The sequence below is a fragment of the Barbus barbus genome, assembly GCF_936440315.1.
Source record: "Barbus barbus genome assembly, chromosome: 3".
NCBI lineage: Eukaryota > Metazoa > Chordata > Actinopteri > Cypriniformes > Cyprinidae > Barbus > Barbus barbus.
Window position 1 is genome coordinate 24,531,493 of NC_136731.1, and position 25,761 is coordinate 24,557,253.

Here is a 25,761-nt window from a genome sequence, read left to right on the forward strand (position 1 = left end):
TTGGTTAACAGGAATGCAAACATCAAGGTCTTATCCTCATTGCCTTAAATCAATAATAACCTTGATTGCTCAAACCCTTACAAGGGACAATGAAAAAATGTTTTGATGTATCCAGATAAATGAAGTGCATGGGACTTTGGTCTGGTTCTTGTGAGCTGCGGTAGCAACAGACAGACTAAATTTACCCATTGATCTGTTTTTTTAGTGAAGGTCTCGAAACAACAGTCTGTTCATCAGACACGTGTGTTTCTCGTCCCCGACCCTCTAAACCATCATCAGTGAGAGACAAACATCCTAAAAGAACTTCTTCAAAGAAATAGTGCATCTGAAAAGTGAATTTATATCATTTTTTATTGTCCTTATGTTCCTTAAATTATATACAATATTTTTTAATGGAACCAGGGTTATGTTGTTAATTAAAAAAAAATCTTAAAAATGACTTGAAATAAAATAAACATCAACGGAAATAAAATGTTGAACATATTTAATATTTAAAAAAAATATATAATAAAATATATATATAATATAAAAACCCTAAAAAAAAAACTAAACTTACTAATGAAACATTTATCATTACTCTTTCTCATTTACTACTATGAAGTACAAAAATATCCAAAACTATAAACTGAAACTTTATAAAAAAAAAAACTATAAAGACATTATATATGAAATATATATTAAAATAAAAAAAAATTACCAAAAACACAATACATTTGCTAAAACATTAAAATGAACACTAAAGTAACATTGCACTGAAGAAAAAAAGCATTTTATAAAGTTGATCAAAAGTACCATAAATATATTATAAATGTAGCCCATAATTGTTGATATTTAGCAAATACCGACAACTCTTTTACAGAACTATCAAAGGGTATTAGTAGACTTCTGATACAGCTTATTAATAATATATGGATTATTTTTGAGGTGCTTCATACAAGTTTTAAGTGACTAGAATAATAAGTTTGCATTTTTTGAACTAATAAAAAATAGAATTAAAAAGAATATGTATGGTTGGATTTGCCAGAATTGATTTCAGTTATTGATTTTGAATCTGCGTGTTCAGATTTGAGTTTAGACCTGGTGTTTCTCCGCAGATTTGAGCTGCTGTTTGCTGAGCTGGAGATGAATCGAGACGAGTTGGGCATCGCCAGCTATGGGGCGTCTGTTACCACCATGGAGGAGGTTTTTCTCAGGTACTTCACCACGAGACCACCACAAATAATGAAGAATCTCTAAAGATGCTGTGTGCTGTGATGCACAGATTTGTATTTTTCCTTGCTGTACTATTTATAGTATTACTATACCGTTATACTCTACTATTATAGTATTTAATATTTTGATTTTATTTTTTATATTTAAAATTTTCATTAATTTTAGTGTAAATTAAATTATTTAGTGTATTATTAAATATTTAGTAATTTTGTTGTTTGTGCTTGTTTTTTCAAAGCTATATTTCTATATTTTATTGTATTCATCTTAAAGTTAAGTTGCCAAGGCATCTCTAATTCTTGTTTCTTTTCAAATTTTTCATCAATTTTATTTTATTTCAGTGTTTATTTTCAGTTAGCAAAAAAATTTTTTATAACACCGTCTCACTCTCCCAAAACATTGTATTCATTTCAATAATATCACAAATAAAAGAAAATGCATTAATATTAGCATAAATTCAGTCACGTAGCACAGATGATGGCTTTTCTTGTTTACAGATCAATACCAATAAACTACATTAGCCTGTTTGCTGAAATGTAAAAAGCTTGAAATTGAAGTGAAAAATGTATTCCTGAAAAAAACTAAACTATTTAAACAGCCATTTTGTGAACAGTATGTTCCCTGAGAAAGATTTTAACACTGACTGTATCCAATCTAAAATCACGTCACATTTGAAATGCTGTTTCAGAAAAAGGTATCCTGTGATTTAAAGAACTGCTGAATTGGATATACAAACTGATTCATTCAAAAGAACTGATTTGCATGACTTCTCAACCCTACAGAGAACTGAGAAGTGTGCAGAAACACTCTCAGTCTCTAGTGCGTCATTCACAAGAGTGTTTTAACCACTGCTCATTTTTCATCTCTACAACATTTTTCGTAATAGATTTGGAGAGCTCAAGTGCAGTCCTATATCTTTTGTCCTACTTTAAACGGCCATTAGCTGTAGGACGGGGCACAGATTGACAGGTTCAATGCTATCTCTCCTTCAGCGTCATTTTTGAAAGCCTTATACATTTTACATAATCGCTTTTGTGTAGGCACATACAATGGCTGCCCAGCTGTGTCAGTAAGGGCCACTTTCTTTCATGCAGATCCACATGTATGTGTCATCTTTTATGTAACCGTTCGTGTCTTTTGTGCTCACACTCTCAGGGTTGGGAAGCTGGTGGACTCCAGTCTGGATATTCAGGCCATCCAGCTTCCGGCTCTTCAGTATCAGCATGAGCGGCGGTCACATGACTGGACCATGGACGACTCCAGCAGCATCAGCGGCATGACGGACGTGACTGATTTCACTGACAGTGGCACTATGATCTCAGAGGATGGCTCCAACATCAAACTCAACACTGGGGTCTGATTTCAGCGCTTCTCACAGAAAACTCACTGTGCTTTTAGAAATGAGCTGCTTTCACTATTCTAAGTAGTAGACCTAAAGCCCTACTTACTGAGAGTGAAAGATTCAGAATATTACAGAGATTTCTGGATACTTTTGACTTGGCATCCTGACAGCGATATGTATAGACAAGCGCTATTCACATGGCCATAAGTATTATCATTAGTGTATTATTTCTCTAGCGCCTCTAAATGCCACTGTACGTTTTCCAGTATCTTTCCTCAAGAATATCAAAATAGGGCTAGAAACTTGTTAAAAATTACCTTTACAAAATGTTCATCCATCTCAGGAGGTCCAATTAAATGTTAATAGTGGATTTTTGTGGTATTTTCTGCATGTGTTCACCCTCAGGCCAGGCTCTATATGCAGCAGTTCTACGCTATGTTCCTGAAGAGGGCGCTCTACAGCTGGCGCAACTGGAAAGTGATGGTGGCTCAGTTTCTGGTGCCGCTCATTTTCACAGTGTTGGCTCTTGTAGTGGCCCGCACCCTCCCTGGAAGCCAAATCACACCCCTGCTCCGTCTGGTGCTAAAACAATATGGCCCTACTCACGTACCCGTGGCTGTAGAAGTCAATGCTGGGCCGCTGGCTACAGCTCTGGCTGAGATCTACACAGCACAGCTGCCTTCCCAGAATGCTATTGCTGCCACTAATATAACAGGTAATAAATAATAAAAAAATAAAAATAAATAGTAGCTGCCTCAAAATCATCCTAACCTGTGGTTTGTCTGATCAGATTTGTCAGAGTATGTGCTATATAATGCCATGAGGGAGGGCGGAGCTTTCAATGAGCACTGCGTGGTGGGCGCGACTTTCAGGAGCCGATCCAGGAAGAGGACTGAGGTCATCGGCTACTTCAACAACCAGGGCTATCACACCCCCGCTACAGCGCTCATGCTGGTTGACAATGCTCTCTTCAAACTACTAGCTGGACCCGATGCCTCCATTCAGACTGGAAATTACCCCATGCCACGCAACATGTCTGAGACGGCCCAGAGCCAGCTTTCTGAGTATGTATTTACTTTGAGAGCATTTAGTGGTGCTTGCCAAGTAATGAAATCTGTTTTATTTTTTCACAAATTCTAACTTTCTATTTTAATGTATACAAAACATGGTAAAAATTTATTTTTATTTTATTTATTTATTTTTCTGGTAGTTGACAGTATTTTCTGATTTATGGAGTGATAAATGGAGATCTAAAATTCCCTTGTGTGTCAACAGAACAAAAAAATTAAGTAAATATTTATTTCAGAAATTATATTATAATTTTCCTAGATTCTGTTTATTTATGATTTAATACAGTTCTTTATTAAAAATGGTGTTAATAATGCAAAAAAAAACTGCCATTTTACAAATTTCATCAAATTGCCATTTTACAAACTGTTTTATTTTTAGGAAAAAGAACACTGCACAACAGAGGTTAGCTGTTAAAATAAAAAAAAATTACAAAAACATTTGATGTTCCTTAAAATAATGTTGTAATATATTGAAGTACATTCTACTGTACAATAGTAATATATTTGTCATAATTTCTTCAAGTTAAACTGAACTTTTATGTTGGCAGGTTGTAGTGAAGACATTTGAGTTTCTGTGTGTATCTGATGATAGTTTCCTCAAATGCAATGGTTAAATTGCTGGTGAAGTGACTCTCATGTATTCATGTCCTCATATAGTGAGATGGCAGATGCTAAAAACACCACAAACATCACATGTGCCGTGTAGTAAATGATCAACAAAGACATGGTAGAGCAAATAGACTTCATGTTTAAATCTTTTGCTATTTAATATTCATAGACACTAGTCCATATTATGGATTTTGTGCCATCCGTGATTCTGTCAATGTTCATGTATCAGAAAATCAGTCCAAACAAACTCCAAACCCTAAGTGACGTTAACTTGGGACACCTAGCCATTTAGTTGGTCTTTCATCCTTATTTTTGTCTCTACAGGGGTCAGACAGGCTTTGCTATCGCCATAAACCTCATGTACGGCATGGCATCATTAGCCAGTACCTTCGCCCTGCTCCTCGTCTCTGAGCGATCGGTGAAGTCCAAACATGTGCAGCGGGTCAGCGGGGTCTACCTCTCCAACTTCTGGTTCTCTGCCCTGCTGTGGGACCTCATCAACTTCCTGTTGCCCTGCCTGCTCATGCTGGTCAGTATGAATGTACTGTCTAGGTTCTGTCAGTGGTTCTTAATCTGGAGGCCAAGTCACAGTTGCAGGGGTGCCTTAAAATGCTTTAAAAGGGTCATTGGATGTCCATTTTCCACAAGTTGATTTGATTCTTTAGGATATTAATGAAAAGTCTATAACATACTTTGGTTAAAATTTCACAATGGTAGAGTAAAACAGCACCCTTTTTACCCTGTCAAAAACCGCTCTTTTCACAGCAAGCCGTTTGGTTGCATGTCCCTTTAAATGCTAATGAGCTCACCCCACCCCTCTCTTCTGGATATATGAGGACGCTTTGTTTTTTCTAGGTGGTCTTCCGAGTGTTTTCAGTGAAAGCATTTGTGGCCGAGAACCACCTGGTGGACGTTCTGCTTTTGCTGCTTGTGTATGGCTGGGCAGTGATTCCCCTCATGTACCTGCTCAGCTTCCTGTTCTCTACGGCCGCCACCGCCTACACGCGCCTCACCATCTTCAACATCCTCAGCGGCACGGCCACCTTCCTCGCGGTCACCATCATGGCCATACCTGGTGAGTCACGTGCGTTCGCACTTGCATTTCAATTATTGCTACAATGTCTGTTCACACACCTTGTGTTCTTGTTGTTGTCTTCCCTCAGAGCTGAAGCAAGTAGACATGTCTCACCTCCTGGATAAGATCTTCCTGATCTTCCCAAATTACTGCTTGGGCATGTCCTTCAGCCAGTTCTACCAGAACTACGAGATCATCACCTTCTGCACCTCCAGCACCTTTGCAGAGTATATTTGCAAGTACTACAGTGAGTGTCTGATAATCACCCTGAAAAACCACTTGACCTGAAAATCATGATCTCATGCTGGGTCAGTAGGCCGATACCGATACTTTTTTGTGTTAAACACAATCTAACAAATATTGTATAGATGATTAGATATGATAGAAGGATGGTACTAAGATATGATGGATGGATGGTTAGATATGATGTATAGATGATTAAATGTGATATAGATGGTTAGATATAATGGAATTATTGGTTAGATGTTATGGATTGATAGATGGTTACATTTGTTGCATGATGATGGATAGTTATATATAATCAAAGATAGTTATGTATGATGGATGGATGGCTGGTTAGATATGATGATTAACTATGAAGGAACTGATAGTTAGATATGATGGTTAAATAAGACAGATTAGATATGATATAGATGGTTAGATATAATGGAATGGATGATTGGAAATGATGGATGGATGTTAGATATGATGTATAGATGGTTCAATATTATATAGATGTTAGATAGAATGATGGGCAAGTGGGCAGCCAATGCTGCGGCGCCCGGGGAGCAGTTGGGGGTTTGGTGCCTTGCTCAAGGGTCTCACCTTAGTCGTGGTATTGAGGGTGGAGAGAGCGCTGGACATTCACTCCCCCCACCTACAATCCCTGCCGGACCTGAGACTGGAACCCACAACCTTCAGGATAGATGGTTAAAAATAATGGATAGATGGTTAGAGATGATGGATATAAGATATGAAAAATTGTAAGAAAACATTTTCCTGTCATTTAGTTTTGGTGGATTTGATGTGGAATTATCTTATGAATTAGAAATGTGGTTTCCTACTGAGTTTCACTTCGCTAATGCAAATGTGATTGTGATTGTGAAGGATATTGAATTTTTGTTTTTGTGTAATATGTTACCCTGTGTGTGTCTATGCTAATTAAATAATCCACTGTGTTTATACAGTTTATGGGTCTCGATAGAGCTGTAAGACCAGAACCGAATATTGCCATAAATGAAATCTCAATCAACAGCACTGATGTCATTGTGACTGACATCACTTAAAGTCAGCTAGCAGTGCAGGCATGAGTGATTTAGCATCATGTGGCACACTTAATGTGGACTACGTAGTCATTCTCCTTGTCATTTTGGCTGGTCATCTGCAGACATCACTTATCAAGTGAACTACTTTTCCATGGATGAGCCCGGAGTGGGCCGCTTCCTGGTGGCCATGTCCCTACAAGGTGTCGTCTTCATCGCCCTGCTTCTCCTCATCGAGCTTCGGTGTGTCCACATACTACTCAACCTCTGCGGGAGCAGCAAGAAGGTGGGAGAGGAATGAAAACACGGGATATAGTGCTCTTATTTTATTGGTTTGAATGCTAACAATCACAGCTGTTGGTGTGTGTTTTTGTCAGGTTTTGCTGTTGGCAGAAGAAGCTCTCCAGCCTGAGGACAGAGATGTTGCGGAGGAGAGGAAGAGAGTTTTGGAGTGCCAGCCAGTGGTTGAGTCAATGGTGGGCAGCCCGCTTATCCTACAGGAGCTCAGCAAGGTATCACATTCACATTCTGTTATTTGGTGCCAAACTACACTGTTAATGTGTTTACCTTAAGGTTTCATTTTCTACCTATATTTTCGAGCATTTTGAAATCAAGTTCTCCAAAAGATTATCAGATCATCTTCAGAAAATGCTGTGAGAATGTGTTTTGCAATGCTTCACTGTATTAACATGCAAATTCCACTGTAACATTGCCACAATGCCCTGAGTGTCGGGTGGCGCCACCTATTGGCCAAAGTGCATAACATGAGGAAAATCTGTTAAAATCTCTAAATCACTTCAAAATAATTTGCCTAAATGGGATTTTTGGTATACAACAACATTCTCCAGAAATAAACAAATTGCTGGCAATTATATGCACTGGATGGAGTTAAAAAGGTTTTGCATATTTTTACAATTGCCACAATGCAGCGAAATGCCATGAAAATTAGGTCAGAGCATGCCCTTCATATAAATATTTGAAGTTCGTTAACCAAAAAAAAAAAATCTGTTACCAGACAAATTAGTTTTAGTTGACTGTTTTTGTCCCTTTTTTCCTTTTTCCTAAAATCTGTGGTTGTTTCACTAGGTATATTCAGGCGGGCAGTCACTGTTAGCGGTGGACCGTTTGTCTTTGGCCATTGGGAAGGGCGAGTGCTTTGGTTTACTGGGATTTAATGGAGCAGGGAAGACTACGACATTCAAAATGCTGACAGGAGATGAAAGCATAACTTCAGGAGATGCCTTTATTGACGGCTACAGCATCCTCCGAGATGTGAAAAAGGTTTTTATTTTATTATCTCATATTGCCATTTCATATAAAACAGTTCCTTGACTGGAAATTAATTTTTAGAGAGGAGATATTTGAATTTTTTTGTCATAGTATGTATAAGTGAATGGCTTAACAGTACTAAATATGACTTTGCTTCAGGTGCAGCAGAGAATTGGCTACTGCCCCCAGTTTGACGCGGTGCTAGATCACATGACAGGGCGGGAAACCCTGAGCATGTATGCCAGACTGAGGGGCATCCCAGAAAAATATGTCACAGCCTGTGTAGAAAATGTCCTGCGTTCGCTGCTGCTCGAACCTCACGCTGACAAACTTGTCCGCAGCTACAGGTATGAACATGACACCTGAGAGAAAGTGGATGGATGGTTAGATATGTTTAATGGGTAGTTAGAAATGATGGAAGATTTATTTTTATGGTTAGATGAGGGTTAGATATGATATATAGATGGTTAAATGTCATTAATGATTGAATATATGATATATGAAGGATGACTTGGGTTTATGGATAGGTGAGGGTATGATATATAGATGTTAGGTGTGATGAATGGGTGTTTAGATATGATAGATCATTAAGTTTGATGTTAGATTATGGTTCAATGTAATGAATGGATGGTTAAATATGATACATGGATGTTAGATATGATAGATGAGTGGTTAGATATGATGATTAGGCTTAGATGATAGTTAGATGTGATATAGATTGTTAGATATGATTGGGTGGTTAAATATGATTCATGTTGATTAGATATGATTTGTCTGGTTAGATATGATGAAGAATGGATGGTAAAATATGATATACAATTGGTTAGATCTGATTGGGTGGATAGATATGATTTATGGGTGGTTATATATGATTAATTGGTGGTTAGATATGATTCATAGGTTAAGGTAAATTGTGATATATGGATGATTATATAATTCATGGGTAGTTAGATATGCTCTATCTACAGATATTACATATATGGCGGATAGATGCAAGATGATTATGTTTGATGGTTAGATGATGGTTGCAAATTATGAATGGATGGTTAAATATGATGCTTGTTAAGTTGATAATGCTTAAATTGGTTATATATGATTGGGTGGATAGATATGATTTATGGGTGGTTGTATGATTAATAGGTTGTTAGATCTGTAAACAGTTAGAATATGATCTGTAGATGATTAGATATGATTCATGGGTAGTTAGATATGATAATGAATGGATGGTAAAACATGGCATGGATGTTAAATATGATGATTAGATATGATTCATTGGTGGTTAGATATGATTTATCACCAGATATGATAGATATGATGGATGATTAGGTTTGATGGTTAGATGATGGTTTAAAATCATGTATGGAATAGTAGATATATATTGGATTGGTGATTGGATAAATGCGTGAGTAAATGAAGAATTCATTTGCAAAAAAAGATATCTCCGTTTTTAACAATTTTCAAAAATCATGTTTTATCATTGTGCATTCCAATTAATCTCAATCAAACTGCAGTTGGGTAAATAACTAAAAAATACAGCTAACTAACATGATTTTTGAAAATGTATTGTTTTTGCAAATAAACTCTTCAAATATGATGGACTAGTTTATTGAAGTGTAGGGAAACATGCAGCAGGAACACTCAGAATGTCAGAAGTTCAATCATTGGTTGGTTATATGCTGTTGGTGTGTATTATAAGTTGTCTATTGGATCTTACACAGTGGTGGCAATAAGAGGAAGCTGAGTGCAGGCATGGCTCTGATCGGTGGGCCTCCCGTGATCTTCCTGGACGAGCCGTCCACTGGCATGGACCCAGTGGCCAGACGGCTGCTGTGGGACGCAATTACACGCACCAGAGAGTCTGGCAAAGCCATCATCATAACCTCACACAGGTGAGCCACGTCACATGATTAAAACAGATATGGACTGGAAATGAAAAGAAGCCTGCTGCATCAGAACAAACCGTTTCTCATTCTCTCTCTGCAGTATGGAGGAGTGCGAGGCGCTGTGCACCCGGCTGGCTGTCATGGTGAACGGCCAGTTCAAATGTCTGGGCAGCCCGCAGCACCTGAAGAGCAAGTTTGGGAGCGGTTACACGCTGCTGGCGAAGGTCCGCATGGAGACAGAGTTAGATGAGATGGACCTTCAGCTCTTCAAAGACTTCATTGAAAGCACCTTCCCAGGTATCTAAATGACATGCATTGTATTTCTGCTGGGCAGTGTGACGGTTTTTATAATTTTCACCTGATGGCTCTCGCAGGAAGTTTACTGAAGGATGAACACCAGGGGATGGTCCATTATCACCTCACTGACAAAACTCTCACCTGGGCACAGGTACGTCTCAGGATCATGCAGTCTAAACATTGTGATGTTCCGAATAAAATACTACTATGTATGTCTCACATGCACTTCTAACGTATTTCTGTGTCTTTATATGTCAGGTCTTTGGTGTTCTAGAAACAGCCAAAGAGAAGTACAGCATCAAGGACTACTGTGTCAGCCAGATCTCACTTGAGCAGGTGTTCCTCAGCTTCGCCCAGTTCCAGCACTGCGCCGAGGCCTGCAGGAAATGACACGCTCAAGCACTAAAGAGGGGGAGCTCCTGGATCTGACCTTCACCTGATAAGTAGGAGGTATAGCCTGGGCCGACTGACTCTCCATCAGACCACTGGACATTGCTCAGGTGTCTCTCTTCACATACACATCTCTGACGTAATTATATGTACGTAACACACACTTCCAGACTCAAACACTGAGAGACAGGACCACTAACCCGAGGTCTCCGCCAGTAGGGTTTGTGCGTTTGCAAGCAGTTTGAGCTTCAACGGGACGCTCGTCACACCATCGGAAACAGTCTTTGAATTTTAATCGGTGGGTCTCCGCATCGAAAAGAAAAGACGTTTGTTTATTCTCTGTAAGCGCGACGGAAAGGATGTCTCGTGTGTGCACATGTGTACGATTGCTGTGTTATTTATAAAGCTCTTTTTTTTGTTCGTTTTTCCTCACCTGTTTTCTACTGTGGTCTCAATGCTGAAGGTACATGCGCTTCGCCTCTTTCCTGATAGCATATGCAAAATAAGGCCAGAAATATAGGAAAATGCGATGTGCAAAAACATAAAATAAAAGCTGCTTCTTTGGGATTTACAAGAAAATTTACAAGAAAAGTCGCTGAATATGAATGTAAAAATGTTATAGAATAGCTTTAGGCCATTTATAGAATTTATACAATACATTTATTAGCATTATCTAGGCATTTATAGTCAGCTGTTTGTTAGAAATCAAATTTATCTTCCAAAAAAGGAAATTATTCCACGTAATACTATTCTTTATGTATGTCAGAATAAAAGTCACTTTTAATGTTTTTTCATTGCTGCTAAAAAAAATCCCATAAAACACATTCCTCAATTCTTTTCAATGAGACCACAGATGTTTTAATGCTTTTCCCTCCACATTTCCAGTTATCATTTTTTGTGATGGAGGATTTTTTGGGCTTTGTGTAATTCCGCAGATGACCACTAGAAGACGTACAGTGCACTTTTTTTTTTTTTTTTTCATCTGCTTCGAGCTGAATGTCTTTAGATACACTAAATGTCCACTTGCGTCATTCTGTCACGGAGCAAAAACCACAAACTTTTGTTTTGTACTTACCGTGCAGTGCACTACTGATGTGGACCAATTCATGCAGCTTCACAAAATCCATAAAAGAGCTCACAGAAACATGAAGCATCGCAATTCAGGAGGGTTTAACATAAGATTAGTTGTCTGTAAAATAATTCTTGTCAATTTTTTGCATTGAATGTTTTTAAGATCTTGTAATTCATGTTGATGAGGCTCAGTGACTCTGAGGTCATGCTGCTAATCTCATTTCTACATTGTTTATGCTAGATTTCCTCTTAGTCACTTAGTCACATCAATGGGTCTTTGTTGAACATGATTCTACATCATTACAATGATTGAAATGAAAGCAGCATGGCTCCCTTCCAGACCGTACTGACATGACTTTGACCACGTTTCGGTCCACGCTCAAGCGAACTGAATGTACTTTCGTAGTGAAGGAAGAAAACGCGGGCTCAATCGAACACACTGACATACTGTAGATAAACAGGGCTCGACGGTGACTGACCACAAATTGTTTCTTTTCTACGTTTTTGTCGTTGATTGGTCTGTTTTGCACAGTGCTCTGGCTGTCGTGTCTGCTTTTATGAAATATTGCATTTTGTGAATCGAGAAGGCAAACTTGGGAATGTTAATGATGACAATGTCGATTAAACATGGTAAAATGTATACCATAATGAAAAAATGGACTTTACATTGTAATCTTGTGTACTGTATCACTAAATTAACCTTGTGAGAAATGTAAGTATTGCCATTTTCTTTTTTTATTAAATCTGCCTTACGCAAAGGAATTGTGTTCTGTAGTCGTTTTCTTTTATTTTCATATAGATCATGTTTATCTTATGATCCCATTCACACACTGATGACTAATTTCTACAATAATTAACTACAAAATTTAGAAAACAGTTTACTTTTCAGCTCCAAACCCAGAAATGTGAGTCCATTATGTAATAAAGATAAACCAGCTGACGAGAGTTAACAATTAACTTCAGTTCAGGAGTGTAAAGTACTCGTATAATTTTTATTATTATTATAAAGTTATAAATGGTGAACAACTTCTGCATAGCAGAACAGATGTTTTGTCTCAGTGTTCTTTATTCATTCATCAAAAGACAATGAACTCGTGTTGTTTATTCTTAACATTTTTCAAGATATAATTTTTGTGTTACACAGAAGAAACTCATACAGAGAGAAAATTGAGAGAGAGAATAATTACAATGACTTTTTAGGTAAACTGGCCCTTTAAATACCAAAGGCACTTTTTTTCTTCTTCCATTTATTATTCATTTTCAAAGACAAAAATATAATTAATGTACTTTTTACTATGTATTTTTTAAATAATTTAATACTTTTTTTATATATACTAATGTGTTATTTAGTGTATATATTTTCATAATTATTTTCATGACATTTTTCTCAACGCATTAAATTTAGTACTTAAATGCAATTTCTTTATACTTTTTGCTTCCCTGTAGTAATTTATTCAGTGACTTTTTATTAATAGTATCAGAAGGCGTAAGTCCGATGTTAGCATTGTTCTGGAAAAAAAGGAGGCTAGAGTTCATTTCATGAAGTTTTTCGAGTAGTTTATATAACTTGGAAAAACAGGTAAAAAGTAAGTGGGTCAGTACCCTAAGGTACAGAAGCTAAAAGATAAATCTTTGTCTCTTAATTGCCTTAAATGCTACATATTAGTCCCTTAAAGGTATATTATCATATTTCCAAAGGGTTAGACCCCAGTGACAGTTGGGTATCTTTTTTCTGAGAGCGTATGAGTTGAAGAAAAAAACAGATATAATAATCCCACTATTTAATGCCATTGTTCTTCTTGAGCTTTTGTGTTCTCAGACCTGCTAGCACTCGTGCGTGAGAATCAAGACACTACATGTTACAACCTCCGTGTTCCTGTCAACCCCTGGGACAGTTTGCAATAAAAGCTAATCATCCTCAGACAGGTGAAGGTTCAGCCATGGGAAAGGAGGACAGAAGTCAACGCTTCTTTTACTACAGCGGCAACAAAAGGTATTTAAATCACTTAGAAATGTGTGAGCATCACTGCATAGGATTACGTGTCTGGTTTTTTGTTGTTGTTGTGGTTGCTCCATTTGCTTTGAATCAGCTGGTGTTTTTTTGTTTGTTTGTTATTTTTTTGTAGTAGATAAAGCGCAGGTGGAGTTCATCACATCAATCAACATAATCTACTAATGTTTTGATGTAGTTAGGAACAGGTATAAAAGTGTTGCACAAAGTTTAATTACCTTCGGTCTGATCTGAACTACATTGAAACAGCAGTGTAATATTGTGATGAAGCATTAATCTTGAAACATTTGGCCGTCAATACATCAGGCCAAATTAACAGTGAAACTGACCGGAGGTAACTTTCTTTCCCATTTATAGTAGCTACAGTCGGTTACTGTTCGTTTGAAGACCATGAACACCAGATGACTGCAAAATGAATAACATGACCGGCACAATAGGAAAAGTGTCACATTTCTCATTATGTTAAATAAATCAACTTTTTTTTCTTATAATTTTGAGTTTTAATCTCACATTTTGGACTTTTTTTTTTTTTTACTCGGAATTCTGAAAAAAAAGGTCAAAATTGTGAGACACTCAGAATTACAAGATATAAAGGTTTTGGTATAAAATTGTGAGATATAAAAGAAAGAAACAAGAAATGTGAGCGAAAAGTCGAAACCAAAGTGAATTGTGAGAGAACTCAGAATTCAGAGAAAAAAGTGAAGATAAATGCAAGATTTAGACTAAGAATTGTCTGAAAAAAGCTGTAATTGCCTTTTATTTTTATCCTCCCTGGGAGGAAACAACTGTGTTAATGTTTTTTAAGAATACTGTATGCGTCACATAAGCTGTCCACATTGACTTCTAATTTAACTTGCTTCTATTATGTGACGGATGAATTTGCACTGAAGAGCTACAACTTTTGGCATCATTTTCAGAAGATATTGCAAGTGTTTTCTGCTGAGAAGGTGAATCATTTTTGAGAGCTTATTTGATTGACAGGATGAAATGGTACTCTGACGAAATGTTGCGTTGCTTAATCAGGTCTGTGAAAGTCACTCCAGGTTGAAGTGTGACAGAGGTGAGAGAAGCACTTATGAACTTTGTTAACAGGATTTGTGTGTGTGTGTGTGTGTATGTGTGTAATTATATATATAATATATAAAATTGATAGACATTTGAATATGGAGCACATTATTGCTGAATGTTGCGTGAGAGATAATTTGCCTAATGTGAACTAGAATATCATAGCCTATTTGTTTTAACTCTGAAAATTACAATCTTATTACAAAACTTAATCATGAATATGCGATTTTAATAAAGTTTAAATATGTGCAAATGTTTTTTTTAAATTACACATTCACAGTTACACTAACTGCTAAATGCAAGGAAAACTTTGGTTTTAATACTTATCTAAACACACTGATGATTTGTCTGATTTAGTTTTTAATATATATGAAATGAATAATAGAGCTCAACAACTTTTAAATTTAATGTTACTCCTCTGAACACAGTATAAGGTAGGGGTAGGGAAGAGGTTCCGCAGGTTTTAAGTTTACTAAAGGTCATAGATCTCTGTGTGTCATAGTTCAGGCGTGATTGCTATTCAATTGTAGACAATATTGCAATATTTAGTGCATATATAAACCAAAAAGCATGCAATAGTATTAGTGCAAAGATTGTGTTAAACCTAAACTTTTGCTTTTATGGCTTTATTGCTTGAATAATGTTCCTGTCCTGTTTTAACATGCTGAAGAAGATTGATGATTTACCACTGGGTGTCACATGCATGCTAACCACACCAAGCCTTTTCTTCTTATGGATTTAAAAAATATTTAGGATTAGGTCCCTCCCTTACACAGCTGCTATAAAAGTGTGAGTGCATCGGTCTGAGGAGCTCAGAGAGAAAATGGCTGTTGTCGAGTCACTGCTGCAGTTTCCAATCACAGGTACATTACTGGGAGCCTTGCTGTTGCTTCTGGTTTTGTATTTGCTTTCTTCTCGATCCAAATCTCAGAAAGAAGGGAAAGAGCCACCAGGACCAAAACCACTGCCGCTGTTGGGGAACCTGCTGACCCTTGACCTCACGAGACCCTTTGACACCTTTTTTGAGGTGAGAACTTGACTTGAAACGCATTCAGTAGCAAATGCAGCCTAACATTTTGATATTTATTTGTAAATGTCTTTCTCTGTGTTCTCCAGCTCTCCAAAACCTATGGGAACATTTTCCAAGTGTTTTTGGGTCCCAAAAAATCTGTGGTCCTAGTTGGATACAAAACCGTCAAAGAAGCTCTTGTGAACCATGCAGAAGAGTTCGGTGACAGAGATATTGGACCTGGTTTCAGGATAATGAATGATGAGCATGGTAGGATGCTTCTTTTTTTTCTTCCCCAAATGAATGTAAATGCAAGAAATTTCACAAGACAAAAATGTTGGCCAAACTTTCCGACCTTCATGGCCTTTTAGGGCCAATGAAATATACTCAAATGTATATGACTACTAAAAGAAATTAGATTCTCATAAAATTTCCCATAAATATGAGCTGATTATAAGGATGTATACAACATTTGGTGGGAACCTAGCATTTTAATAATGAAAACCCTTAAAATGCATTTAATTATGGGACTGTTGGCTTGAAAATGTGCATGCTATGCCTTAAGTGAGTATATGTAGGTTACCAGCAATATTTGGTGACAGAATGTGTAACACATAAATTCATGACCAGTCATTTGTGAAATGACTTGTCACCTTATTAATCTGCCATAAAATGCATGCTGACATTGTATATGTTCCAGAGGTCTAAAGTTAATGTATGTTTAACTCCCTGCATAATCATTCTCTGCTGTGTTGCTGCAGACTCATTGTCAGATGGTTTTGTTTTGATCAGGGATCATCTTTTCTAATGGAGAGAACTGGAAAGAGATGCGACGCTTTGCTCTCAGCAACCTGCGGGACTTTGGGATGGGCAAGAGAGGAAGTGAAGAGAAAATCATAGAGGAAATTGAGTACCTGAAAGGAGAGTTTGATAAGTTTGAAGGTACAAACTGAGACACACATGGAATCATGCTCTTAGTTTATAAGATCCATTGAGAGACGGTTTGTTTCCTCTTCACAGGGAAACCCTTCGACACGACACAGCCTGTGAACTACGCTGTGTCAAACATCATCTCATCTATCGTGTACGGCAGCAGATTTGAATACACAGACCCTCAATTCACTGCAATGGTCGACAGAGCAAATGAAAATGTTCGGGTTGGTGGATCAACTTCTATGATGGTAATTATGATTTATATGTTAACCTGAACAGACATATGGACCTGTTTTGCAGTTTTGTATAAAGTACTCAAACATAAAAAGCTCACCTTTTTACAACAGATTTAGTTCACTAATAACTGACAATAATAATCTAAATGTGATTGTCATTTACAATAATTAATACTAAAATTTGGCATTAGCAACTTTTCGCAACATCAGTATGGTACAATAAAGGTCCAATGATGTCCTGGTTCTTGGCTCATGAACAGTTCAGTCAGTTGTTAACTGGATCACTCTGACTGGAATACTGAATCAAAACTGCAACAGCTGCAATCAGATTAATCCAATTCACAAATGAATCATTCAGCATAAATTGCGAAGTTAACTGAAAACTATCAGATTCAATGTAGTGGGTAAAAGTAGGGCTATAAAATTACAAGTACACAATTCCCTAGAATACCATTATATGATTAAACATTAAGATTTTTACTCATGAAAATTACTAAAGTTTTGTCCATGTAGTTTGCATTAAAGTAAATATACTATACGCCTCCGCTGTTAAAACCTACCACAGTTACCTCTGAAAGTGCATCTCTGGAGAACGTGTCACTCAGTCTTTCTCGTCTCGCTGATTGTCCATTTGTAGTTTTACAACATATTTCCATGGTTGGGACCGTTCCTGAAGAACAAAAAGATTTTTAAACAGAATATTCTACAAAATAGACAACAGATGAAGAAGTTGATCAATGGGCTTCTGGAGACTCTGAATACACACGACCGCAGAGGGTTTGTCGACTCCTTTCTCATTCGTAAACAGAGCGAAGAGGTACTTCCTTTTTTTTTTTTTCACATTTTCACTGATGATTCCCTTTACTGTAAATCAACACTGAAGATGAAAATCATCTGAATAGGTCTACTTTCATTTCAGGTTTAGTAGTTTATTCATTTTAATGCATTTTTGTGGATTGCCTTTGACAGAAATCTGGCAAGAAGGACTCATATTTTCATGAGGACAATCTTATGATGACTGTGATAAATCTCTTTGTCGCTGGTACTGACACCACAGGAACTACTCTGCGCTGGGGTTTGATGCTTATGGCCAAATACCCTCATATACAGGGTAAAAACACAGTAATGTCAAGAGTTTTTCCTAATTTTTGAATTCAATGGTGTCCAAAGAATGTGTTGGATTTGTGTGCAGATCGAGTTCAGGAGGAGATTGACAGAGTGATCGGTGGACGTCAGCCAGTGGTGGAAGACAGAAAGAAATTACCGTATACAGATGCCGTGATTCATGAAACTCAAAGACTGGCAAACATAGTACCCTTGAGTCTACCACATGTAACCAGCTGTGATGTTACCTTCAATGGATACTTCATCAAGAAGGTCAGTCAGAGGAATAAATATGTATGTATGTATGTATGTATGTATGTATGTATGTATGTAATATGTAAGGCCTAGCGAAGATACCATCTGCATCTTGAACATTAAAGTTTTGGTCTTTTCTCCATTTTCTAGGGCACCACTGTAGTTCCTCTGCTGATGTCTGTTTTGAAGGATCCAAACGAATGGGAAAAACCAAACAGCTTTTACCCAGAACACTTCCTTGATGAGAAGGGCCAGTTCGTCAAGAGAGAAGCTTTCATGCCTTTTTCTGCAGGTACAGTGAAACTTCAGCTCAAGGCTGAAATGATGTCTTGAACATTCAGGGGACCACAGCAATTTTAGATAGTATTGGTCTTTTAAATTTTAAAGAATTAAATGATTAAAGCATTGGTCTCAAACTCTAACTAAACTGTGCAGAGCAGGGCTACAGCTCTGCTCAGTTTAGCTCCAACCCTTATCAAACACCTGATCCAGCTAATCAAGCTCTTCAGGATCACTAGAAACTTCCAAGATTTGGAGCTGGTTGGAGCTAAACTGTGCAGAGCTATGGCCCTCCAGGAATTGAGTTTGAGACCAATGGATTAAAGAATTTAGAGGAAGTTAAGAGAATAAAGGGTGCGTCTCAATCAGCTCCCTAACTCCCGAGCTCATGAATCAGTAGACCGTGTACATGAATTTGGTCACTGGTAAGTTCCCTGACTCACTGCACTTTGGGACAGTGATCACTCGAATTCCAGTGACATTATTACATGCGTCAACGGACAACATAGTACGTCATCACTGTAATTTATTTTTTAATGTTATAACTATGAATTTTTCCCAGTATTTTGACTTATTAACTTTTGTATGTCATTATTTTGATTGTCATGTCTTATTTAAGAATAACCAGGGAAGATTTTTTTTTGTGTAACAGCCTTCCATAGGCCTACATTTGACATTGATACACCAAGTGTATTGAGAATGAAGTTACAACCTACCTTCAGCCAACTTGACTTGAGACAGGACTAGTTAGTTTTTTATTTTCGGCTATATATCCTCAACTTCCCCAGACTTCAAATCGGGGAAAAAAACCTGGACAAAAGTCATGTAGTGTAGTATATGCCTTATTCAAAGCTTTAATCATAGCTAAATGGCCTCCTAATATTTGTTGTCTCATCACATTCAATTATGACTTAGCATAACTGACAGCATAACTGAACAAAATATCGAGTGGTTTGCGTTACTGGATATTACTGTTGGCCGTTTAACATTTCTATTGTGAAACAGTTATCAAATATGAGCAAATATTAAATGTGTATTATGTCTATCTATAACTGTTAAAAGCGTTGTGATAGAGTTCGGGCTTGTCCTTTGTAAAGCCCATCTTCTTTGATTTGAGATTTCATTTTGAGATTGACGAGCATTGTTAGAATCTCTCTCTCTCTCTCTCATGCACAGGACGCAGGGTTTGTCTTGGAGAGAGTTTGGCCAGGATGGAGCTCTTCCTGTTCTTCACCTCCCTTCTTCAGAGCTACCGCTTCACAACTCCACCAGGAGTGTCTGGAGATGATCTGGATCTCAAAGGAATAGTCGGAGTCACATTAAATCCATCCCCACACAAACTGTGTGTCAACAGACGCTCCTGATTTAAGAAAACAGAAACAGAAACAAAACTCACCTTGTTGTAGTAGTTTTTGAGTGAATTTTTTTTTTTTTTTTTTTTTTTTTTTTTTTAACTGTAGGCTACATATTCTTAATATGTAACCTCTTTGTTTTATAAAACTTCAAAGATAAGAGCTTCAATACAAATGAAACATTTTGAGGCTAGCCGCTAGATTTATTAATCAAATGAAGAGAAAAGCGCTAATGCTCAAAAAAATCAACATACCGAACTTCTCTCTTTGCTGATAACATGCTTTATTTGACATCATTCCATCAATTAATTCACTATTGTTGTGGTGTAAATCTTTTTTTTTTAGTTTTTTTTGAAAACATGTATTTTACCTCGCAAATAAAATATGTTTTAGAGTCTATGGTTATAAGGCAACACAGTTTTTATGTCGGTGGTCGTGAATGGCCCCTTATTGTGATGTGACAATATACACAAAATACTATAGAGTTTGATTGCGCCTTACATCAACTTCAAAAGATATTGGAAGTGTTCTCTGCTTAGACGTTGAGTTATTCTAACTGTGAACAATTATATGATAAGTTGCATGTTATTTTGGCATTTAATACCATCAGAGACCCTCATAACTGATCTGGGACCCATATTTGAGAGCCGATTTGACTAACAGGGCCAGTTAGTGTACATGACAGTTTCAGCATAGTTTTACATCCTGCCTCTGATGAAATATTCTCTAATCAGGTCAGTGAAAGCAGGTCTGAAGTCACTCCAGGTTGAAGTGTGACAGAGGTTAGAGATGCACTCATGAACTGTCTCATGGGCAAGATGAATATATATCACAACACAGCACATTTCACAGATAATGAAGAGTTTAATCGAATCACTTCATGTTAACTGACATTAAGTTATACAATGCTAAACATATTATTTGAATGTAAATATGCAAATATTTAAAACAATATTTCATTAAACATGCAATGTCATATTATTTAATGTTATTTGTGACTGTTATTTTAAGGCATCATTTGGCTTCAAGTGGCTTGGATTATCGCAGTCATACAGCATATGGTTCACGTGTGATACTTTTATGGGGCATCCTTATTCTCTTTCTCATGTGCTGTGATAGATGGTTCAAGACAGATTCAGATTTGGTTACTCTCCTGCCTTAAATCTCCAGTTTTAATAACGTTTAAATATATGCAAATGTTCTTAGTTTACAATATGTGTCTGGTTGAGTTATTATAAAGTTTCAATATAAACAAAATAAATAATAAAGGATCAGAAGAGCAATTAAAGTCAAGCATATCCTGATTGGAGTCAAGATTGGTGTTGCTCATCTAAGCACAATATAAGGTGAGAGGTTATGCTGGTTTGAAGTTTGATTTTTTTTGATAGGTCACAGTTCAGACTTGCTCATTATTGGCTGTCAATTAAACACATTAATATTTATCCAATGTATAAACCAAAAATCACATTTTAATCATTTTAACAATTAAAAAAATTAAGTGTAATAATATTGGTCCTAAGATTGTGCTAAACATGACTTGGCTTCTATTGCTTTATTGCTTGATAAATGTTCCTGTCTCAGATTAATGGGCTGAAGAAGATTAATGATTCACCAAAGGGAGTAACATAAATGCTGATGTAATTGTGCCAACCCTTTCCACTAATGGACTTTTTTTATTTTATTATTATTTTTTTAGGATCACACAAGGTCCCTCCCTTACACAGCTGCTATAAAAGTGTGAGTGCATCGGTCTGAGGATCTCAGAGAGAAAATGGCTGTTGTCGAGTCACTGCTGCAGTTTCCAAGCACAGGTACATTACTGGGAGCCTTGCTGTTGCTTCTGGTTTTGTATTTGCTTTCTTCTGGATCCAAATCTCAGAAAGAAGGGAAAGAGCCACCAGGACCAAAACCACTGCCGCTGGTGGGGAACCTGCTGACTCTTGACCTCACGAGACCCTTTGACACCTTTTTTGAGGTGAGAACTTGATGGATTTAAAAGATAATAGTAGCCTAATATTTTGAGAGATGTTTGTAAATGTCTTTCTGTGTTCTCCAGCTCTCCAAATCATACGGGAACATATTCCAAGTGTTCCTGGGTCCCAGAAAACCCGTGGTCCTTGTTGGATACAAAACTGTCAAAGAAGCTCTTGTGAACCACGCAGAAGAGTTCGGCGACAGAGATATTGGACCTGGTTTCAGGATAATGAATGATGAGCATGGTAGGATGCTTCTTTTTTTCTGCCTCAAATGAATGTGCAAACTGTAAATGCTTGAAATTTCACAAAACAAAAATGTTGCGCAAGCTTTCAGATCTCCATGACCTTTCCAAGTCAATCAAATATACTCTAATGTGTTTGACAACTGAAAAAAAATACATTTTCATTGATGAATGAATACAAAATTTGGTTGTAAAACAGACCCTTTCAAAGGGTCATATGATGCTTTTTTACATAACACTCCACTTTTTTGGAAATAGGCTCATTTTATAACTCCCCAAGAGTTTAACATTGAGCGCCTGAAAGTAGTCCCCAGCTATGTCATAGACTACTGAGCTGGGGACTATGCATGCCGTCAGCACAGCTGAAGAGTTCTGCGTTCAAACGCATGCAATAGGCTAAAGCTTGCTCCAAAGCTCCAGCAAAAGTAATTACCATGAATGTGTCCGGGGGAAATAGTTAGGAGATATTTGAATTGTTTACGAATAAACCTGGTGTTTCTGAGTTCAATTCGCAAGGATGAAGTTGCCGATCCTGACTCATCTTTAGAGAGAAATGCATCTTTATGGATTATGATTATAATTAAAGAGTTTTTGTTTTCGATTTGTTTTATTTTGTTAAGTAGTAATATTTAATTATATAAATATTACTACGTATATTTAATGAACAAAACAATGCTCCAAACATTTTGCTAAATTAACTTAATAAAAAAAAACTGAAATTAAATAATCGCTTTGCCATTACATACAAAACTGAACTATTTTAATATCTGAAACGGTATTATAATCTTATTTGGGAGAAGGGGGAAAAAATAAGGGCTTGGGTCTGAGTCGGGCCGTTAATAAGCTGTCGGACACGTGCCAGGCTAGGGCCTAAATTTGAGGCCCGTGCAGGGCTCTACAGGGAACGCGATCGCAATTTATACCGAGGGGGACTCCCCTGGAACGTGATTGAACGCGAAACGCTATCTGTACGGAGGGGGACACCAACAAATACATTTTTTTTAATGAATCTTTGCAAACCGCCTTTCCTAATAACATGCTAGTTAGCAAGTTTCATGATGAGTGCAGCTAAAGTTTACCATCTCTCAGAGAGTGACTAAGAAGAGAGGGGCAGGGTGAGCAGAGCTCATTTGCATTTAAAGCAACATGCTACAAAACAGTTTGCTCTGAAAAGAGTTGATTTTGACAGGGTAAAAAGGGTGTTGTTTTACACTACCATTGAGAAATTTTAACCAAAGTATGTTATAGAGTTTTCATTAAGATCCTAAAGAATCACATCAACTTGTGGAAAATGGGCATCTGATGATCTCTTTAACAAAAACCTAAAAAGATTTTGATTATGGAACTGTTTGCTTATAAGTGTATGCTGTCTTTAATCAATGAGTATATATTGGTTCCCAGCAATAACTGGTGTAATTTTTTAAAAGTAGCATATAAATTGATTTGCCAACAGATTAATCTTTTACTAGCCTGCCATACAATGATTTTAATCAGTGTGACACTGTATATGTCCCAAAGGTCCAAGGATAGTCTACTCATTGCATAATCATTATCTGCTGTGTTGCTGCAGACTCATTGTCAGATGGTTTGTTTTGATCAGGGATCATCTTTTCTAATGGAGAGAACTGGAAAGAGATGCGACGCTTTGCTCTCAGCAACCTGCGGGACTTTGGGATGGGCAAGAGAGGAAGTGAAGAGAAAATCATAGAGGAAATTGAGTACCTGAAAGGAGAGTTTGATAAGTTTGAAGGTACAAACTGAGACACACATGGAATCATGCTCTTAGTTTATAAGATCCATTGAGAGACGGTTTGTTTCCTCTTCACAGGGAAACCCTTCGACACGACACAGCCTGTGAACTACGCTGTGTCAAACATCATCTCATCTATCGTGTACGGCAGCAGATTTGAATACACAGACCCTCAATTCACTGCAATGGTCGACAGAGCAAATGAAAATGTTCGGGTTGGTGGATCAATTTCTGTGATGGTGAGTATAATAAATATGTTAACCAAAAGCTGTATTTTGTCCGCAGATACTACAAAATATATTATTTACATACAAGGCACCCATTTTGAAAGTGTCTCTCTTGTGTCCACTCAATTCAGTGGTGTCCAAAGGAACAAATATGTATTGCATTTGTGTGCAGATCGAGTTCAGGAGGAGATTGACAGAGTGATCGGTGGACGTCAGCCAGTGGTGGAAGACAGAAAGAAATTACCGTATACAGATGCCGTGATTCATGAAACTCAAAGACTGGCAAACATAGTACCCTTGAGTCTACCACATGTAACCAGCTGTGATGTTACCTTCAATGGATACTTCATCAAGAAGGTCAGTCAGATTAATGAATACACCTAGCTTAAAATAAGGCCTGGAAAAGTTACAATGTGCATCTTGTTCAAGTTTGTATTTGAACAAGATGCACATGGTACCACATACCATTTTTCTAGGGCACCACTGTAGTTCCTCTGCTGACGTCTGTTTTGAAGGATCCAAACGAATGGGAAAAACCAAACAGCTTTTGTCCAGAACACTTCCTTGATGAGAAGGACCAGTTCGTCAAGAGAGAAGCTTTCATACCCTTTTCTGCAGGTACAGTGAAACTTCAGCATAAGATAAAAAAAGCTAAAGAAAAGTGTCTGTGCCCATCATACATTACCAACCAGCTGTCCAAATACATAACCAACTGGCTCTGACCTACAGCAACTAGCATTGACTGCAAATCTGGCCAAAAGTGTATTCCAGCTCTGCAAAATTTTGCAGGTGAAATCCATTAATTTCAATAGGTATCCACATGCATGACTTCTTCATGCAGATTTCACTCACATTCAAGTTCACATAAATTTGCCACACTGACCAACAGAAAGTTGCTTGGTTTTAAAGTGATTTCTGTGTGAGTAATTCTTCACACATTGCTACATTACTAAAAATGGCTGTGCCCCAAATGTACACTGTACACTATGTACTTATGCACTGTGTACTCAACTGCATAGTGTATCAATTATATACAGTTTTTTTTGTCATTCATAATCTGAGTCTGATAGCCCCTCCCCCTAATTTCGTAATTAAAGCTGCAACAGTTGAGTGCATGAAGTGTCCAACATTTCACACTTTTAATTTGTATGCACCATCTGGGTATTTAAAGTGCACTTTTTCCTTTTGGAATTTTTAATGTGAACACAATACTGTGTTGCACTATTTATACTACAAAATGCCATAGAGTAAGTGCACAAATTGGGACGCACCTATAGGACCTTTTTTGCCCTTAAAATGTTGTTAATGTGACCGTAACTTTAATCATCGCCTATGCTAAATATGTTGAAAATGACTCTTAATATTTCTTGTCAAATTCACTTATGAATTACACAAATCATTTGAATCATTACATTTAATTAAAAGATTAAAAGACTATATTTTCGATTCAAATGGTACTGTATACTTGGACAACAAAGTCGAGTCGTTGCATCACTGCATATTACTATCTTTCTACGGTTCTATTTACACATCAGCACGTCACGCTGGAGAGTGCCAGCTCCCATTAGCTCTGTTTTAAAACCTAGCGTGCAGCCTAAATTGACAGCATTTTAAACCCAACAGAACGTTCAACTGCCTCTCTCTCACACACACACAGGACGCAGGGTTTGTCTTGGAGAGAGTTTGGCCAGGATGGAGCTCTTCTTGTTCTTCACCTCCCTTCTTCAGAGCTACTGCTTCACAACTTCACCAGGAGTGTCTGGAGATGATCTGGATCTCAAAGGAGTTGTAGGAATAACTTTGAATCCATCCCCACATAAGTTGTGTGCGATCAGACGCTCCTGA

The 25,761-nt window shown here is 37.3% G+C and overlaps 3 protein-coding genes across 3 annotated transcripts in view; all 3 read left to right on the forward strand.

Annotated features, from left to right (window-relative positions):
• Nucleotides 1-12,237, forward strand: part of LOC306849255 (phospholipid-transporting ATPase ABCA3-like) — a 52,521-nt gene extending 40,284 nt beyond the window's left edge. The window contains exons 17-31 of the mRNA XM_079384161.1: nucleotides 1,095-1,193; nucleotides 2,365-2,563; nucleotides 2,957-3,266; nucleotides 3,342-3,615; nucleotides 4,555-4,759; nucleotides 5,086-5,305; nucleotides 5,394-5,552; nucleotides 6,693-6,853; nucleotides 6,945-7,079; nucleotides 7,654-7,848; nucleotides 7,996-8,183; nucleotides 9,555-9,725; nucleotides 9,820-10,016; nucleotides 10,094-10,167; nucleotides 10,275-12,237. Of these exons, the coding sequence (XP_079240287.1) occupies nucleotides 1,095-1,193; nucleotides 2,365-2,563; nucleotides 2,957-3,266; nucleotides 3,342-3,615; nucleotides 4,555-4,759; nucleotides 5,086-5,305; nucleotides 5,394-5,552; nucleotides 6,693-6,853; nucleotides 6,945-7,079; nucleotides 7,654-7,848; nucleotides 7,996-8,183; nucleotides 9,555-9,725; nucleotides 9,820-10,016; nucleotides 10,094-10,167; nucleotides 10,275-10,406 (2,719 nt within the window). The 3' untranslated portion in view covers nucleotides 10,407-12,237. The remainder of the gene's footprint in view (nucleotides 1-1,094; nucleotides 1,194-2,364; nucleotides 2,564-2,956; nucleotides 3,267-3,341; nucleotides 3,616-4,554; nucleotides 4,760-5,085; nucleotides 5,306-5,393; nucleotides 5,553-6,692; nucleotides 6,854-6,944; nucleotides 7,080-7,653; nucleotides 7,849-7,995; nucleotides 8,184-9,554; nucleotides 9,726-9,819; nucleotides 10,017-10,093; nucleotides 10,168-10,274) is intronic.
• A 3,069-nt stretch (nucleotides 12,238-15,306) lies between these two features.
• On the forward strand, nucleotides 15,307-20,696 carry LOC306849280 (cytochrome P450 2K1-like). The gene is made up of 9 exons (XM_079384208.1): nucleotides 15,307-15,580; nucleotides 15,670-15,832; nucleotides 16,355-16,504; nucleotides 16,583-16,743; nucleotides 17,369-17,548; nucleotides 17,701-17,842; nucleotides 17,924-18,108; nucleotides 18,241-18,382; nucleotides 19,546-20,696. The coding sequence occupies exons 1-9, from the start codon at nucleotides 15,377-15,379 to the stop codon at nucleotides 19,731-19,733; spliced, it is 1,515 nt and encodes a 504-aa protein (XP_079240334.1). The 5' UTR covers nucleotides 15,307-15,376; the 3' UTR covers nucleotides 19,734-20,696.
• A 796-nt stretch (nucleotides 20,697-21,492) lies between these two features.
• LOC306858548 (cytochrome P450 2K1-like) lies at nucleotides 21,493-25,761 on the forward strand (the record flags this gene model as incomplete). The annotated part of the gene is made up of 7 exons (XM_079399128.1): nucleotides 21,493-21,696; nucleotides 21,778-21,940; nucleotides 23,540-23,689; nucleotides 23,768-23,932; nucleotides 24,089-24,273; nucleotides 24,393-24,534; nucleotides 25,574-25,761. The coding sequence occupies 7 exons, from the start codon at nucleotides 21,493-21,495 to the stop codon at nucleotides 25,759-25,761; spliced, it is 1,197 nt and encodes a 398-aa protein (XP_079255254.1).

Coding starts and splice junctions, on each gene's coding strand:
- LOC306849280 (XM_079384208.1), top strand. CDS start 15,377: ATGGCTGTTGTCGAGTCACTGCTGCAGTTTCCAATCACAGGTACATTA. Junction 16,744..17,368: donor GTGGATCAACTTCTATGATG/GTAATTATGATT, acceptor GTCCATTTGTAG/TTTTACAACATATTTCCATG. Junction 17,549..17,700: donor TTCGTAAACAGAGCGAAGAG/GTACTTCCTTTT, acceptor TGCCTTTGACAG/AAATCTGGCAAGAAGGACTC.